This window comes from Tetrahymena thermophila (assembly GCF_000189635.1).
Source record: "Tetrahymena thermophila SB210 genomic scaffold scf_8254776, whole genome shotgun sequence".
NCBI classification, from domain to species: Eukaryota; Ciliophora; class Oligohymenophorea; order Hymenostomatida; family Tetrahymenidae; genus Tetrahymena; species Tetrahymena thermophila.
In genome coordinates, this window is record NW_002476534.1 from 270,659 (window position 1) to 288,746 (window position 18,088).

The window sequence follows — 18,088 nt, forward strand, 5'->3', positions numbered from 1 at the left end:
TCTAACTTTCTTTGTGATTTACGTATTTACTTACCAATATTAATTACTTTTTGTTTAATTTTCTTTGATTTTAATTGATTTCAATGTTAAAAAGCTATTAGCTTTTTGTTTAAACCATAAAGAAATTTACTTATTGTGTGTGTCCAGGCAGACTTATTAACAAGCAAAAAACTAACAAAGTCAAGTTTTGAATGTTAATTTTTAAATTTTTGATCAAAACTTTTTAAAATTAACTAATCCTCCAAAAAATGATGAACACAAACAATTATATTAAGTATTTTGTTATACATTCATATTATTAAAACTTTTTTAATAATGGGTTGCTATCTAAATCAAATTAATAATTTCAAATATTTTTTCTATTTTAAGATATTATTTAATTCAGTTTTTTGCACCTTTTTAAATTCTCTTTTTAAAGGATATTAAGATAAGATCTGAAAATAATTTATTATATTAAAAAACATAATATATAAGAAGAAATATTTAAATTATTTTTTTTTAGAAATATTGGAAAAACAAAATGGATGCTTATTTGTTTTGATAAAAAATTACAAATATTTTTATTAGAGTAAAATTTTAATTGCTAATCCTATTTTATATGTGACAATTAAAAATACAAATTTATTAATCATTCATTTTTTATTTTTTGAATGGTTAAATATTTTTATTTTCACTATTTCCTAACTTATTTACAAATTAATGATGTAATTTTATATTAAACATGTATCATTAGATATCATTGTTAGCTATCAACTTAGTAAAATTAAAACACAGTTTTAACTTCTGACTCAATGTTAATTAATTATTTTAAAAACAAAGTTTTTAAATATTAAATAATTATGCATTTATTTATATTATTACTTTTTGATTGATAATAAAATGAACCATTTTTAGATAAAAACTCCAAAAATTTGTTGAATTTTTTTATTTAAATAGGGGAAAAACAAATAAATTTATAAATTGTTTTTTTAAATAATCCATTAAAAAAGTTATATTTTGTTTAAATTTACAAGTAAAGAAAATATCTTTATTTAAATTTGAAACTTAGAGACAATATTTTATAATACAAAAAGAGAATTAAGGATTGTAATTTATTTTTTCTAATAAAGAGAAATATTTTAAAGTTATAATTTTTAATTACATATTTATAATATAAATCCATTCACATTTAATATATTTTATTTATTTATTGTTTTTTTTAAATTATTATTGTGTTTTATTACAATTTTAAAATTTATTTTAAGATTATCATATACTTTTCTTCATTAGAAAGGCTTAGAAACTACTATTTTTTCATTACATTCTTAGAAGAATTTGTAGTATTGTAAACTTGCTAAAACTGGGTATTTAGCTTTATCAGTTAATATGCTTTTATTAAAAATCTATTTTTATTTTTCACTATATTCTCTTAATTCCTAATTTTTATTTAAATAAATTTAATTAATCTATTATATTGCATTAAAAAAATATTATTTTACTAATAATGAACGGTAAGGAACTTCTAGTTTACCTTCATTCCAAAATAATAAAGAGATTTATTCAACACGACTAACTTTTATGTTAAACCTTTCATTTCCATTGTTAATATTTACTGCTGTTATCGATTAGCCTACTTTTATCACTTCATCTTCTTTTGCTATAATATCTGCAGAAGGATGAGGATCACCATTATTCCATACTCTGTAAATGGTTTTCTTACCAGGTAGTGTAGATTTTTCAGATTCTTATGATAATTTGTGTTTAGGTACTCCCTCTAAATCAATTAATTTGTAAACTCCTCCTAATGCTGGTTGCTTTTGGCAAGTAACTAAATTTGTACCAATTCCAAAAACGTCGATTGAGTGACCCTTTTTATAAATTAATATTTTATTTAAATATTATTTTAATGATTTGAATGAATGCATACTTTTTTGTTAAGTTCTTTCAAAGAATCTTCGTTGATGTCATTTGAAGCAGCAATCTTAAAGTTTTTTACTTAAGGTAATTAGTACTTTTATCCAACGAAGTCAAATAATTTTCTTGTTTCCCTAAATAAAATAATAGAATTATATAAATAGAATAAATTAAAATTAATTTAATTACAAAGAAAGCTTAGCAAGATCGCCTGAGTCTAATCTGATACCCTTAGGTTATATACCTGCTTTTATGAGAGCTAATGATACAACTAAAAAGTTAGGAACACCACTATGAAGGGTATCATATGTATCCACAAGTGCTAAAAAATTGTTTGGCATAGTTCTTGCATAGTCTAAAAAGGCTGCAAGTTCTGATTCATTAGAGTGGTCATACTTTTTTATTAAAAATTATTTAGCATAAATAAATTTTTTTATTAATTTCTTTTATCATTAAGTCTACATTATTACTTTTATAATTTTTTAGCATTTATTTTTAGACTTATTGTAGACAAAAAATTTTATAATATAATATTTGATGATAAAATTAATGAATGATTGAATCATATTTACTCCTAATTCGTTTCTGTATTCAAGAGCAGTTTACTTAATTTGAACTCCATTTATTTCAAATTCTTTTATTTATTCTAGCGAATTGTAAGAAGTTACAAATGAATGAGCCATAGTACCACTAATGGGAATTCCAAATTTGTAGCCAGCTAGAACATTAGAAGTTCCATGGAATCCACCAAGGTAGGCATATTGGCTAGCCATAAGTCCACCATCTGGACCTTGAGCTCTTCTCAAACCAAATTCAAGTAAAACAGCCTTTTCACCAGCTTCTTATTTCATTCTTGCTGCATTAGTAGCTAACAAGGTAGCAAAGTTGATTATGTTGAGTAAAGGAGTTTCTAAAAGCTAAAGAATGCCTATAGGTCCTTACAATCTAATTAAAGGTTCTCTTGGGAATACGATAGAACCTTCTTCCATTGCTATTTTATTTTGTTTAAAATAGTTTTTACAATTATCATACTTAAATTTGCTATCATTAAAAGCATGCAATTAATAAATGCTATCAAATAAAATTTACCAAAAAGCTTTATTTTTGAACAATCTAAATTTTAGAGCCATTCGAAGAATTCTGGCTTATCATTAGGCAATTGAGTTCTAGTTATTTTAATGGTAAATTTGAATAAAATATTTTATTTATTGCTAAAATTATTAGTTTTTTACTTTAGATATTCAATATGCTCCTTAGGAATTTTAAAATGGGCTATAAAGGAGAGGACTTCATGCAAACCTGCAAAAATGGCGTACTAAATACATAAAAATGAATTGGTTAAATTGATTAAAATAGTTAATAAAATTAAATTTGTAAGATGATGCTAAAAATAGAATGTATTCATACTTATCCTTGGAAGGGGCATTTTCTAAAGAACATTTCAAAAGCAGCTTCTTGGTTATGTCTATTGTTTGAAAAATATGAATAACACATGGTTATTTAATAGTGATCGGTAAGAAGGGGAGTAATCACATCGTTGTGAGCTGTTTGAGGAATATTTGTAGTCATGCTAGATCTGAGATATTTATTTGCTTGTTTTGATATTTATTTATAATTTATTAAATTATGTTTTGTTTTGCTTTTTTAATATTTTTAATATTTTTGTTTAATTTTGTAATTGTTTTGGATTTATATCAATTTTGTTGTAGCAGATTTGTAAGATTTTAAAGGGATTCCGTTTTAATTAGAAATTTGTATGTGAATATGATATAGACTGTAATTATCAATCTTTTATTTCTGATCGTAACATATCCTTAATTAAACGCGGATAATTCCAACAAAAAATAAAATTATAAGCAAACAAAGTCTTCATAAAATTCCATTTTTAATTTCACACGCTTGAAAATATTTATTTTATCATTTGTGAAGTAGATTTTTATCATACATGCTTACAAAAATTTACATTATGAACAAATCACTATTTTATTTATCTTTGATTTTATGGGAATTTCTAAAAAATGTAGAAGTTAAGTTTTTGATCTTTAAATGAAGTTACATACCTTTCTGCATAATATCTATTCCGAAAAATCAAAAAATTTCATCATCTATCATTTAATATCAAATTACTTTTCTAGAAAAAAATTAGAAATTAGAATATCTCCAGCAAAAATTAATAACCCAACAATAACCAAAAATGAAATGGAAATCAATCATTCATACTGCTTATTCAATAAAGAGTAGTAAATATTTATTGAATTTTATTAACATCTTTTTTAGTTGTAGAATAAATAGATGGCTCTAGACACTTTAGCTATGTCTTTAAAAAGAAAAAAATTTAATTTAACAACCAAACATAGGAGTTTTTATATAGAGAAAAAGAAGAAAATTATCTAATATTTCTTATGCATAAAAAATGAAGGTGTAAATAAAATAATAAATTTATATTTTAATGAATCTCTCTTAAATTGAAATTATAAAAAATATAATAAAATGCTTTCTTTTATGCTTTAAAAAAATATAATAAAACATTTTAATCAAACTTTAAAATATATTTTAAAAAAATAAATTATTAATTTTAAATAAATATGCTGATTGATTGATATTGCGAGCAAAGGTTTTATTTATTTTTCTATTTTTGTAAAATAAATATTTATGACTCTTAAAGCTCAAATAAAAGAGAAAAATGGGTTTCCTTTTGAGTCTATTAAAAAAAACAAAAGTAAAAAGAGAAATTTATTTAATCAAATTGAAATCTTATTTTAATAGAAATATTTTTAAATTTTTTATTGAAAAATTGTTTTCTCTAATTTAAAAAATGATTTTAGAAAAAAATAAAAAGAAAAAAATTTTTTTAAGTTTATAATTATTTCTAGCGCTATGTTTTTTTAAATTGAAAAAAGATTAGTAATTGAATCTAGTTTTTAATTGATAGATATTATTTTAAAATTTTAACATTTAATTCAAATAAAATAGATTGATTGATTGATACAATAAATAAATTACTTAATAATTTTTCATGTGTTTGCGTGTGTGTGTGAATGAATGAATAATTGAGTGAAATATAAAATAAAATTTGATGAATAAACAAATAAAAGGATTAAGATAGAATTGTAAGAATTTTAGACAGTAATTCATAAATTTAGAAATAACATATAAATATCAATATTTACTTATAGAATTAAAATAGTGTAAGCACAAATATATAAGGAATGTCTAAAAAAAGAACTCCTGAAGAGGTTGAAGAAGCAGCTAAAAATGTCCTTAAAGTAATTAGCTATTTTATAAAATTGATTATGTTTCATTTAATTAAAATTTTCAAATTTTTCAATCATAATAGTTATGCGAAAGTGTAGAAAATTAAATAAAAAGTCTTAAACAAGATTAGCACTCAAATGATTAAAGAGATTCAATAGTTAAGGCAATAAGCAGAGATTTGAGCAATCTGAAAAGGTAAAAATTCAATTCTAAATTAGAATTAATTTATATCTAATTGCTAATATTTAAATAAAGTTCTATATATTATTCAAATATTACTTAAAAGCATAAGGAAAAATTAGCTTACTGATGTCGTTTTAAAATAGCACGGCTCATTCTAATTCTAATTCAATAAAGAAGCAATCTACACTCTTTAGAATATTGTTAACCACGCTGACAATGTAATAAACATTTTTTGTTTTATCTAGTATTATTTACATTATTGAAAAGCAACAAATCCAATTTAATTTTATGAAAAGGTGATTAGAAAAGTAGAATAGAATTTCCCAAATGCACAAAAGGACGAATTCTTATAATGGTAAAATAATTAATGAAAGAAGAGGTTTATTCAAACTAAAATTGTAATTAGGTATTAAGATTTCAGAGAAATAATGAATCATAGAATAAAGGAACTTAAGCAAAAGCAACAATAACCAAATAACAAGAAGGTAATTAATATTTTTATAAAATAAGTAAATTTATTGTATCGTTTAAATAAAAAGGTCAAAAAACCATTAAACTAGAAGCAAAACGACAAAAATGATCAGCTTATTGAAGCCATTGAATTCCATCAACAAAAGCTAGATGAAATAAAAATGTTCTTGGAATCTCATATAAACATTTCCATTCCTGTATTTACAAATTAAAAAATAAGCACTTTACTATCTTTTTAATTATTAAATAGATCGACTCGTTAACAGCTGTCAAATAAGCTCTTAAAGATATTTTCAATTCTGACAGTTAAGATGAGCTCATTAACAATGAAAATATAAAATTCGTAAATATAATTACTATTGCTAAAAATTGAAATAAATTACTTTTAACTATTTAATAAAGCATTATGATACTATTGAGAGTGTTTATGAAAGTGATTCAACTTCAACAACTAAATAAGAAGTCCCTTAAACTGCTGGCACTAACAGTTCATTTACTCTTTTCAATAAAAGCAAGTTATTAGCGTCTTAATAAGAAAGAAAAAAAGACTTTTCATACTTGACAAACATGCTCCAAACAAGCTTTAACAACTCAATTCAATAGTCAGATTTCTATCCTTCTGAATTGACCAAAGTCAGTACATCAAATAAAAGCTTGTTTCCAAAGTATAAAATGCTTTCAGAGGATGTCTTTAGCAAATTTGATCTAGAAACTCTTTTCTTTATTTTCTACTTTTAGAAAGTAAGTTTGATTAGAAAATTTATGAAAATAAAATTTTAATGTATTAATAATTTAATAAGAATACTTATGAACAATACAATGCAGCTAAAACTCTTAAAAATAAGAGCTGGAGATATCACAAGAAGTATATGACTTGGTTCCAAAGATTAGAAGCTCCAAAAGTAAAATAAATTTACATTTAATAAAGAAAAAGATATTAAAACAGAATTATATTTATTCAGATATTGACAAAAAGAAATAATAATTTTTAAAAAACAAAAGATTTAAGAAGAAGAATATGAACAGGGAACATATGTAATTTTTGATTATGAAAAGGGCTGGATCTAGAGAAAGAAAGTAGACTTTAATTTCAAATATACATATTTGGAAGATGAATTAAAAGTCTGATCATCAATTCTGTGCTTGCAAAAACAAACTAAGAAATAAAACTCATTTATAGATAGTTAACTAATTAGCTTTTCTAAATAATTGCCCATTCTAAATGAAAAGATATATTTAAATTAATAAAAATGATTTGCTAACCCTAAATAAACTAAGAAAAACCCTCTTTACTGTAGTTAGTAGCGAATCGATGGTATAAAAAACTATCAATTAATACTTTTATCTTTACTTATTCTACTTTTATATATTATCTGCTTATCAAAAGAACTCAATTTATCAACCAACATTTTTATAATTAAATCTCATAACAAGCCTTTAATCATCTCAAATTTTATTGTTTCATCTTTGTTTGCATAACTATAATAATAGAGTTAATACTATAATTAAAATTAATTAATAAATAAGCTATTTTATTAAATATTTTATGATAAATATAAGTTTTGCTCATTTAAAATCATAAAAATCATTTAAATAAAATTTAAGCATCACATACTTTAGTTTTTTTTTCTTAGGAAATATATTTTTTATAAAAATATTGATTATTTTTGAAATATCTTTTCTCAATAAATTTTGAATATTAAACATCTTTATTATCATTAAAATATTTTCTAAATTTACAAATTATTAACTGAAAAAATTAATTTTTGATTAACCATTTAAGAGAATTGTAGATAATTTAAAAGTAATTTAAATATTACAATTTTATCTTGGTTGATTCAAAAATATTTTTGAAGAAGTTGGAATATTTAAAAAAAATTTAAAATAGGTAAAATAACTGTTTAAAAAACAAATAAATTTATTTGAGAAAATTCAATAATATTTTTAGGATATATAATAAAGATTATTTGAAATTAAGTTTTTTAAAAATATATTTTAAATAAAAAATCACTAATATTAAAATTATTATGAAGAATATTTGAGAAGAAAATTATAAATATTTTTTGAAAGTTTTGTTTGACATGTGATGAATGAGTGAGTGAGCTTCATTATTTTATTATTAATATGAAAAATAGAAATTGAATAAGATTTTTTTACTTAAAATGAAAAGTAAATATTTAATTTATTAAGTTATTCTGTCTGCTTGATTATTGGATAGAAGTTTTGTTTGAATGATTGCCAAGAAAGCTTTAAATTTAATATATTCCTTTATTTATCTTTTTTGCTGAAAATAATAAGATATGGAATATCTTTATTTATTTATTTTTTTTTCTTTGTTTTTTTAGTTTTAAAAATATAAAAATTCGTTTTTTCATTCAAAAAAATTAAATTTTTTTTTGCAATTAAGAAAAGATTCTCAAAAAAAAAATATTTGTTTATTATTCTACTCTTAAAATGTTTATTTATTGATAGAAAAATTAAAACTTTTAGTGCTGAGATTTAAGAAAATAAATAAATAAATAAATTTATTTTGTTAAATATTTTGCAGAAACTAAAAGATTTTGTTTGTTTGTTTGTAATCACTTTAAATAATTTGATAGCCCTAAAATTATCTTCAAACCAACAAAAATATTATAGTAATAAGATTGACTGAAAAAAGATTTGTAGAATATGCAAAAATAATTTCCAGCCAATATTACATGCTAACTAAATTTAGATCTGCTGCTTTGAGAAATTTATTAATATAAATACAACGGGCATATTTATTTAACGCGAGAATCTATCTTGAATGTGCACTGCTTTTTAAATTTGCTTTGCTTTCGGCTATTTTATGATTACTTGCTTGCTTGCTTATTTTATATACTTATTTATTTATAAGATAATGCAGAATACTTATTGCTGTGAAATGTGTGTAAGTTTGATTTAGAGTGAACAATTAGAGCTAATAACAAGAACGTTTTTAAGAAAATCTCAATTTAAATAAAAAATACAATCCCTTATTAACTAATTAATGCAAATACTTTATAATCTTATATTAATTTGCTATTATACATTATGTTTAGTAGTTATTAATATATTATATTTGTAAGAAATGATCAATCAAATCAAGCCTTAAGAGCACCTTCGATGATCTTCTTTTCATCTTCAGTGATTTCGGGAGCGTACTTTCTAATGGCAAGAGAAGAGCAACCCTTAACCTTCTTGATTTCACCCTTAGCGTTAGCGGTGAAGTGACCCAAGTATTCACCCAAACTAGCTCTCTTGGGAACAGAGACATACTTAATTTCGTTCTTGGCGCAGAGAGCCTTAACTAACTTGACGTAATTACCTTAATCGCAATCTTCAGCAACACAAACGAAAAGAGCTTGCTTGGCTTCAATAGTTCTCAAGACTTCGTGGAGACCCTTGGAGATGGCATCTTGGCAGTTAGAGCTCTTGATAACCTTAGCTAAAACTTCGTTTAATTATTAGTTTTGATCAGCCATTTTAATAATATTCCTTTTCTTTTATCAAATATTTATTTTTGATTCTTTTTTGATTTTTAATCTTTTTTTTGGTTTCTTTTATTTTAGTTTTTCCTTTCTTAACTATATTCAATTTTATTACTTTCCATCATATAAATGTCCCTTGTATTTTTCTCATGTATATTGATTCATTCCCCTATTAAATTTAATTTCATTCTCCTTTCATCCTTTTTCATTCTCTTATTTTATATTTTCTTCTTTCTCCATCTTCCCTTTTTATCAAATTCACTCCATCTATCCCTCTCGCTTGCTCATTTATTCAATTAATCGCTTGCATATTCTATTCATTCACTCTATATTATAACAAGTCACTCTTTCTTTTTCTGTATCCATACAAGCCAATTAAATCATTTCTATCTTTTCAAATTTACTAAATATCTGTTATCTATCTATCTATTAATCTCTCTCTATCAATCAAATCATCCTTCCTTCATTTTTTATATTTAAATATTTTCATCTAAATATTTTCTTAAAATTATTTTTAAGGCAATTATTTTATTTTAAATATTTTTTTTTAAATCAGATAAAAATCTCAACTTTATATCAACTTCATTTTTAAAAAATTACAAATAAAAAATAAATTATAAAACCTCAATCAACAAAATAAATTAATTATCTACAATTTAAAAAAAAATTTGTTTTAATAAAAACAATTTGATTAACTGTTAAAAAGCTAATTATAAAATCATTCAAAATTGAAATTTAAGGTAGTATTAAAGAATGAGTGAATGAAAGAATGAGCTAGCTAGGTGGTAAATTTGAATGACAGTTAAAAAACAAAATACACAAAGTATGTATATACATAAAAATTTTTCAATATGTAATAATAATACAAATTTTAAATATGATAATGATGGTGACTACTCAATAGAAGATTTATTCATTTTAAGTTAATTTTTATGAATTTAATTCTAACATTTAATTTTTTTACTTTTTTAAATACTTTCAGCTTTCAATTTTATCTCTCGCTCATTACGAAGAAATAATTAAATTTCTATCCAAAGAACCAGAAACTAATTCTTTTGAGAAATTACCAAACCTTTAATACATTAATAACAATTAATTAATTTAAATTTTTTTGATAAACAAGTATTTTACTTCAAAGATTTAACGGCAGCTGTATGATAAGAGAATGTTGAAAGGTGGTTCCATTTCTTAGTTTCGTAGAGTTTTATTTATCCTGTAGTAGAACCAGCAGCAAATACATTACCAGAAAGGTCAAATTCAATGCTTGACAAAGAAAATTCATCTCCTTCACCAAACAAAGTTTTAATGCACTTAGCTTTTCTTAAATCGTAGATCTTTACTACTTTACTAACTGTACTACCTACTGATAAAATATAACCGTTTTCACTAAAACTGATCAAGTCTATTGCTCCCTATTTCAATTTTTAAGAATAATTTAATACAATAATACTATTTAAAAATTTTTATACATTGACATTGTCTTCCAAAGATGTCATTATTTCGTTAGAAGATATATTCCACAATTTAACTGAGCCATCACTACATCCGATACCAAGAAGGTTACCATCAGGATGTACTTAAATACTGTTAACACTGAGCTTTCCAACTAAATCATTAACTTCTAAAACGAGAGAAGCCTATTTGATATTTACATTTAAAATTAGTAAAAAATTATCTCATTTAAAATTTTACAGAAATTGCATCATGGTATGTTACTGAACCGTCTTTGGCAGAAAGTACGAATAGAGATCCGTTAGGATGAGCAGAAACAGAGGTAAATGAAGAATTAGTGTTGTAGGTATATAAACTATTAAATTATTTATTTTCAGCTTAGAATTAGTAGAGATGAGCTGCGTGTTCAGTAACAGCAACAAAGTGGGGATTTTCATCGTTTCCTAAAAATGTCAAGGCAACAATATGTTTATTTAATTCCACTGTTCCTTCAATAACATTTTAAACAGTATTGTAAAGGATAACAGATCCGTCTTTACCACCACTAATAACTAAATTTCTCTAACGATTATAATCTAAAGCATTAATTCCAGGGTTTGTAGTACTATGTAAGCCAACAGTTTCCTTAGGACCATAGCTCGAAATGACCTAAAATTTACATTTATTAGAAAACATTAATCTATATTTCAAGCTATAAAAGCTAAATTCATATCATATATGTATATATTATTTACCTCAGTAGCTGCAAACTTGCTATTGTATTCAGCATCTTTCTTTCTATCTTTTCTTATTTAGTTTAACTTTAAAGCTGTTTCATTAATTGAATCAATAATATTTTAAGGAAGCTTATTGTTTGTTTGCTCTTGTTATTATTCATTTTAAGCATCTGCTTCTTCTAATTCCATTTTACCTTATCTTAACTTTTCTTAAAGCTAGGCAACTTCACTAATTTTGAATAAAAATAAATTAATATTAATCCACAATAGCTTCAAGGCTTATTAAAATAAATTTAAATTCTATTGTTTTGATATTTAAGCAGATCTTCACTTAAATGTTTAATTGAGAAATAATAATAATATATTTGTTTGTTTACAATCTAGCTTCATCTCTTTCTTTGATCAAACGAGCAATAACTCTACAGGCAGCATCATGCTAGTAAAGAGCATGGGAGAGCTCTTAACGAACTGTTTCCAAATGTTATTTTAAATTATAAGTTTCGAGCATTAATGCATCCCATTCGTTCTAAAATGTTTTTAATATTCCAGGAATAGAATTTGAAGTGACAGATCTAGGTTTAGTTTAGACATTTACTAATTTTTTTATTAATAATAAATTTATTATAAATGCAAAATTATATCAAATTGATAATATAAATGTCTTCTTTTCAACTTGATTGAAAGAATCAAAATTGTAAACTTATGCTATATATTTTAATTGTAAATTAAGCTAGACTATTGATAAATAATTACATTAAACTGGAATCAAATCATCGTTGCTTAAGGCTTAGCCAGTAATTGGGCATTAACCAGTTGATTAAATATGTTTTTCAATAACTCTTTTTTCAAAAACATGACCGCTCTTTTTTGAAACTACGGGTTCATGAAGCTATTCTCCAGTTATAGCACAATAATTCCAAGACATTTTGATAAGTAATTAACTATTTGATTTTTAAAAGCTTTAATATGATTAATTAATTTTATTGCTAATAAGATATATAAATATATTTATTTACTTATTGCTCTTCTCTTTATTTTATCAAGCTTTATTAACAAGTACCTTCATTCACTAAATATAATAACTTTTATGATGGATACTTTTTATTTAATTTGAAAATTAACCAAATCTCTATATCTGTCTAGACGCATTCCATTTAATATAAGATATCTTTTGTATATTTATCTTCACATGCTTATTCTATAGTAAAAATCATTTTATTTTCCTAAAAAATGTTTTACTACTAACATTAAAGCTACATGAAAAAAATACTTAAGAAAAGAAAATATTTAAGTTTTGTATTAAATTTATTAAGCAATAAATTAAAAAACAAAATTAAAATTAATATATTTTTAAAAGTAGGGATCGTTATTCATTTGGTTTTTGGTTTGAAAGTTGTTAAAATAATTATATTCTTTATAAATTTTTATAAATCGAACAAATTAAACTCTTTTAAATAAGATAAAATAAAGATTTTTTTCCTTTATTTTTAATTAGTATTTTTATAAAATAATTTTATTCAAAATAAATTTATAAATTATTAGATAAAAAAATTAAAAATAAATAGCTAAATAAATTAAAAATATATAAACTTTGAAATTTAAATTTAAAATCAATTAATTAAGATAAAATTACTTTTTAGAAATTAATTATTAATTTTAATTTATTTTTGAAGTACTTAAAATTTTTTATAATTTAAGTTAATTTTACTTTTTTTATTTAAATTTTATTTTATTTTAATTTGAAATTTTAATTAAATTTTATAACTTTTTGATTGATAAAATTTAAATTATAATATTTAAAAATTATTATTTTTGATATTTTAAGTCAAATTATTTTTTAATAAATAACATATTATTCAATTAAAATTTAAAAATATATTTAAGTTAATTAAATTGATAAAATATTTATTAATATGTTATTGAGTTTAACAATTTTTAGTTCAAATTTATATTTTAATTTATTAGTTTAAATTAAATAACTGTAAATTAACTATAAATTATATAAATTTTTAATTTAATAAGATATGGAACTATTGATCCTATTATAATTAATTACTCTATTAAGTTAGTAAATAACTCTTAATTCATGATTGCCTAACATATAATTAGTATTTAAGTTAAAAAATAAATATTTATTAGATTAAGTTAAATAATGATTAAAAGCAATATAAATATTTTTTGATTAATGTAAAATTTATATAAAAAATAATAAAATTATTTGAAAATATATTTTTTACAAAATAATAACATTTTTTGAATTCCAAATTAAATATTTAAAATAATTATTTTATCAATTAATTTTATATAAACCCTAACTGACTTTTAATCATAAATTATTGAATTGATTTTTGTTTCTTTAAATATTCTATTTCTTAGAAATATTTATATTTTATTTATAAACTTATATCTGATTTCTTTTTTCTTTTAGATTTTATTTAAAAAAATAATCAATTTTTAATATATTTATGTGTTAATAATAATTTTTTCAATTTTAATATAATTTTATAATCTTACTTAGAATTAAAATTTACTAATAATCAATCAAATTTTAGTTAATTATATTTTCTGTTTTCTTTTTCGAAGTATTGTGCTTAATCCTTAAGTAAAATTATTATATTGAAATGCGCTTCATTCTAGCTTCATTTAATTATTAGCATTAGAGTCTGCTATATTAATTATCTTAAAGCATTTAAATAATAATTAGCATCTTTATTTTTAATTATTTTTTAGCAAGTATAATTTAAAATAAAAATATAATTCATAAACATTATATTTAAGAATAAAATTTTAAAATATTTTATTTACTTGCATTTAAAAGTTTTTGAAAAAATAAATTAACATAATTTATTTATAAAATTTCATTTTCAATGTAAACTTAGAACAATTAATTTAGAAAATAATTAGTAACTTGTTTTGTTTATTCATGTATAAATAACAAATAGATTAGACAATATTATAAAAATATGATTGTTTGCATTATTTAATTTACAAAAACAGAGGTTATCCTAAATCAAGAAATATATTAATTAAAAGAAAAAAATTATCTAAATAATTAACAATTTAGTTAAGAAATATCTTGATAACACATAAAAGGTATAAAGATTTATTATCTTTTTAATTTTCCAAACAACTTTGTTTAAAGTAGTAAATAATATTAAATTCATTACTCAAAAATAAAAAGTTTGTTTCTTTAATTATAATTTTTTTTGCTAGCTGTTTAGTTGAGAATTAAAGCTACTTTTTATTTTTCTACCAATGAAAATATATAAAAAATTATATTTACAATTAAAAAGAGACCAAAATGATATATATTTAAGAATGTTCAACCTAAAAATTAGATAAAAGTTCATTTAAAGTACTGTTTTTTATTTTTATTTAGCTAATAAATAAATATAATTTTCATAAAATCTGATGGATTATAAAAAGTTATAATGTAATAATTACATTATTATATTGTATAATAATTAAATAATTATATTTATTATTATAAAGTGCGATAAAATAATCATATAAAGATTAATTTAATATGTATTATTAATTAAAATAGCTAGAAAAGATAAATGCACATAAATATCATATTTAATCAATTTTATAGCTAAGATTAATTTTTAAAGAATACAATTTAACAAGAAGAGAAAATGTAAATTTTTTCTTCTTCTGAATTTTAGAAAGCTATCAATCAAGCATTTTTTGATATGAATGAATAATATCATTTTGATTTATGTAAGGTATATGTCAGTGCGTTTTGACTAATAATACGAAATATTTTTATGAAGGAATATATATTGAAGTTATGTTAATAAAATTACTTACAATAATATTTTGCAAAGTATTTTCTGTGAAATTAAAAAAATTTTCTTTGTTTCTAAAGATAAATTAAATTTTGTTAAAAAATTCAGTGATTTTAAAACAAAAAAAAATTATATAATCACACACTTTTGATTTACACAGACAAACAAACAAGTTCAGAGTAAATAAATTTTTTCTTAAAAAAGTTATTTTGATGATTTTAATTTAATCTCTACCATGAAAATATTGACAATTATGCATATTTTTGATACGGAATATTATGAAATTAAATAGACTAAAAATTTAATGTAAGTAATAGAGAATAAATTTTTATTTTCAAACATATAATTAGATAATTTAAAGCTTCATTTATCAGATTGCTCAATTAATAAATTCGAGCTGATTGATTATCTTAATAAAAAAGATATTTAATTTAATGCTAATAATTACGTTTTGATTGTTTGCTTATCTACTCTATCTTAGTAATTATTAAAATTGATCAACCAAGAGATTCGTTTATTTTTTATAATATTTATTTAAATTAAACAAATTTTTGATTAATAAGTACAGATATTTATCTATAAATCTTTTTAAGCAAAGTTAGAAGATAAGTAAAATGATAATAAACAACAATTATTAGCAACAATAAACTGATTAGACATAGCTAAAAGATTTAAAACATCGACATTATCACGTTATACATTAGTGGTATATTTATTTACTTACAATAAACGCTTGTCTAGGTACTTGGTTCTACGGTTTTAATTTAGGCGCGTTCAATGCAGTGCAAAAAATTATGTAAAAAACTAATAGCTGGAGTTCTAATGAGTTTACTTTATACACAGCACTGATCACTGCAGCCATGCCTTTTGGAGCTTTAGTAGGAGCCTTTTGTGTTAAATACACAATATCACTTCTAAAAGGTGTGAGAAGATCTTTAATTTTTTTTGACTATGTTGCTATCATTGGAACAATTATACTAATTTTACAAACATCAGTAGTTAATTTAATTATTGGTAGATTTATATCAGGATTTTGTGTAGGATAGAATACAGCGCTTGTTCCAATGTATATAATAGATTTTGCTCCAAAGGAAATCAGTGGAAGAGTAGGTTCAATTAATTAATTTTTCCAAGCATTTGGTGTATTCAGTAGCTATTTATTTAGTCTTGTTCTACCTTTGCCTTCGAATTTGAGTGACGGTTATAGTGACTAAATTCCTTGGAGAATAGCTATGGGTGCTCCAATGCTTGCTCCCATCATCAGGCTTACACTTTTCACTTTCCTTTTCAAAATAGAAACACCTACAGTACTAATGAAGTAGCACAAATACTCTGAATTAAAAGAGTACATCCATATTATTTACGAGGAATAAGACTGTGAAGATGTCTTCCATGACATTGAAGACAAAGTAATTAGTGAATAGGAATAGGCTATTAGAAAAAAACAAGCCCTTAGTAAAAAAAATCATTAAAAAGAAACTGAACTTATGAAAATATAACAAGCCTAATCGGATGATAAAAAAGATGAAATTGTTTTAGTTCCCTAGTCTAATAATGTAAAAGAAATCAAACAGAAATCTCTAGACGATTATTTCAAGGAAAAAATATATGACTTGTGCACTACTTCATCATATAAATCGAGATTACTTCTAGGTTGTATTATCTCTTTTACAACTTAATTTTGTGGTGTTAATGGTATAAATTTCTATTCTAACTCTATTTTTTTAAAAACTTCTGGTGAATCTGGTGCAGTTGGTGAGTAGTACGCTCGTTATTCTACAATCGGTATGGGTGCATCTATGGTTGGTTATAACTTTATTTCTTTCTTTTTACAAGGAAGGTATGGTAGAAAATTTTTAATGCAATTAGGAACAATAATTATTATAATTACCTAATTACTTATTGGTATACTTAATACTTTACCATAAAATGATGCACTAGGAAAAGTTAATGTTTTTCTCATATATTTCTTCTAGTTTGGATGGTAAATTGGTCTTGGCGCTGTAACTTGGATCATCAGCCCAGAAATTCTAGATTCATTTTAAATTTCGATAAGTACTTCAATAAGATGGACCTCTGCTATGATAATTGGTCTTGTTTTCCCTTATTTAATTATCTATTGCAATTTATATGGAACATTCTTTATTTTCGCTGGTTTTACTATAGCTGCATTCATTTACTTTTAAATCAATATCAAAGAAACTAAAGGAAAAGACTGCTATGAAATTATGAAATCTTATTGTGACCCTAAAAAATATGCTGTTTTCTAAAAAGAAGCCACAGAGTATTCTCTATAGCGTTTCCAAGAACAAGAAAAATTTTAATAGAAAATCTGTAATGAAAACATGCAATTGATAAGTGAAAAATAGATAGAAGTTTAAGAGAATAAACAAAGTTGATTTGTAATTAATTTTTTTCTATATTGGCTTTAAAAATAAATAAACAAACAAAAGAAATCAAGCTCAATTTGAAAAATTAAATTTACTCTTAATCCCTCTCCTTCTCATTATAAATCTAAATTATTAAATTAACCAAATAAAACTCTCTTTATATTTAAATATTCATCATATTTATTATTAGTAATTATTAAATTTTATATTAATTATTATGTTCATTCCTTCCTTTTTAAAGTTTAAAAGTAGCAAAAAAGTAAAATAACATCATGCATTTTTAAATTGAAAATTTAAGTTATATCACTTAACTCTATATTTAAATGTAAAACTTACTCCCATTCACTAAAATTTTACATAAAAATTGATATTTTTATACCTTTTCCTGTTTTTTTTTAATATTTTATAAGTATTGCGGATAAAATCTTAAGCAATATTTATTCATA

General features: G+C 22.1%; 6 protein-coding genes across 6 annotated transcripts; 3 read left to right on the forward strand and 3 right to left on the reverse strand. All coding sequences in view use genetic code 6, as the record gives it.

The window, feature by feature from the left end:
• Window positions 1–1,262: 1,262 nt before the first annotated feature.
• Window positions 1,263–3,462, reverse strand: TTHERM_00161090 (nicotinate phosphoribosyltransferase family protein; the record flags this gene model as incomplete). Its single annotated transcript, XM_001009839.2, has 8 exons — window positions 1,263–1,415; window positions 1,479–1,847; window positions 1,907–2,027; window positions 2,083–2,288; window positions 2,466–2,884; window positions 2,983–3,059; window positions 3,126–3,208; window positions 3,301–3,462. The coding sequence occupies 8 exons, from the start codon at window positions 3,460–3,462 to the stop codon at window positions 1,263–1,265; spliced, it is 1,590 nt and encodes a 529-aa protein (XP_001009839.2).
• Window positions 3,463–4,087: 625 nt separating this feature from the next.
• TTHERM_00161080 (hypothetical protein) lies at window positions 4,088–4,310 on the forward strand (the record flags this gene model as incomplete). Its single annotated transcript, XM_001009838.1, has 2 exons — window positions 4,088–4,133; window positions 4,171–4,310. 2 exons carry the CDS (start codon window positions 4,088–4,090, stop codon window positions 4,308–4,310), a joined length of 186 nt encoding a protein of 61 aa, XP_001009838.1.
• Window positions 4,311–5,102: 792 nt separating this feature from the next.
• Window positions 5,103–6,930, forward strand: TTHERM_00161070 (NOT2/NOT3/NOT5 family protein; the record flags this gene model as incomplete). The annotated part of the gene is made up of 10 exons (XM_001009837.2): window positions 5,103–5,159; window positions 5,231–5,343; window positions 5,435–5,549; window positions 5,628–5,686; window positions 5,738–5,816; window positions 5,871–5,999; window positions 6,053–6,145; window positions 6,205–6,543; window positions 6,603–6,704; window positions 6,805–6,930. The coding sequence occupies 10 exons, from the start codon at window positions 5,103–5,105 to the stop codon at window positions 6,928–6,930; spliced, it is 1,212 nt and encodes a 403-aa protein (XP_001009837.2).
• Window positions 6,931–8,906: 1,976 nt separating this feature from the next.
• On the reverse strand, window positions 8,907–9,287 carry TTHERM_00161060 (40S ribosomal protein S12; the record flags this gene model as incomplete). The annotated part of the gene is made up of 1 exon (XM_001009836.3): window positions 8,907–9,287. One exon carries the CDS (start codon window positions 9,285–9,287, stop codon window positions 8,907–8,909), a length of 381 nt encoding a protein of 126 aa, XP_001009836.1.
• A 1,008-nt stretch (window positions 9,288–10,295) lies between these two features.
• Window positions 10,296–12,386, reverse strand: TTHERM_00161050 (Pre-mRNA-processing factor, putative; the record flags this gene model as incomplete). Its single annotated transcript, XM_001009835.2, has 7 exons — window positions 10,296–10,365; window positions 10,425–10,705; window positions 10,763–10,930; window positions 10,986–11,393; window positions 11,480–11,690; window positions 11,839–12,055; window positions 12,215–12,386. The coding sequence occupies 7 exons, from the start codon at window positions 12,384–12,386 to the stop codon at window positions 10,296–10,298; spliced, it is 1,527 nt and encodes a 508-aa protein (XP_001009835.2).
• A 3,480-nt stretch (window positions 12,387–15,866) lies between these two features.
• On the forward strand, window positions 15,867–17,651 carry TTHERM_000161029 (MFS transporter; the record flags this gene model as incomplete). The annotated part of the gene is made up of 1 exon (XM_012796022.1): window positions 15,867–17,651. One exon carries the CDS (start codon window positions 15,867–15,869, stop codon window positions 17,649–17,651), a length of 1,785 nt encoding a protein of 594 aa, XP_012651476.1.
• Between the last annotated feature and the right edge of the window lie 437 nt (window positions 17,652–18,088).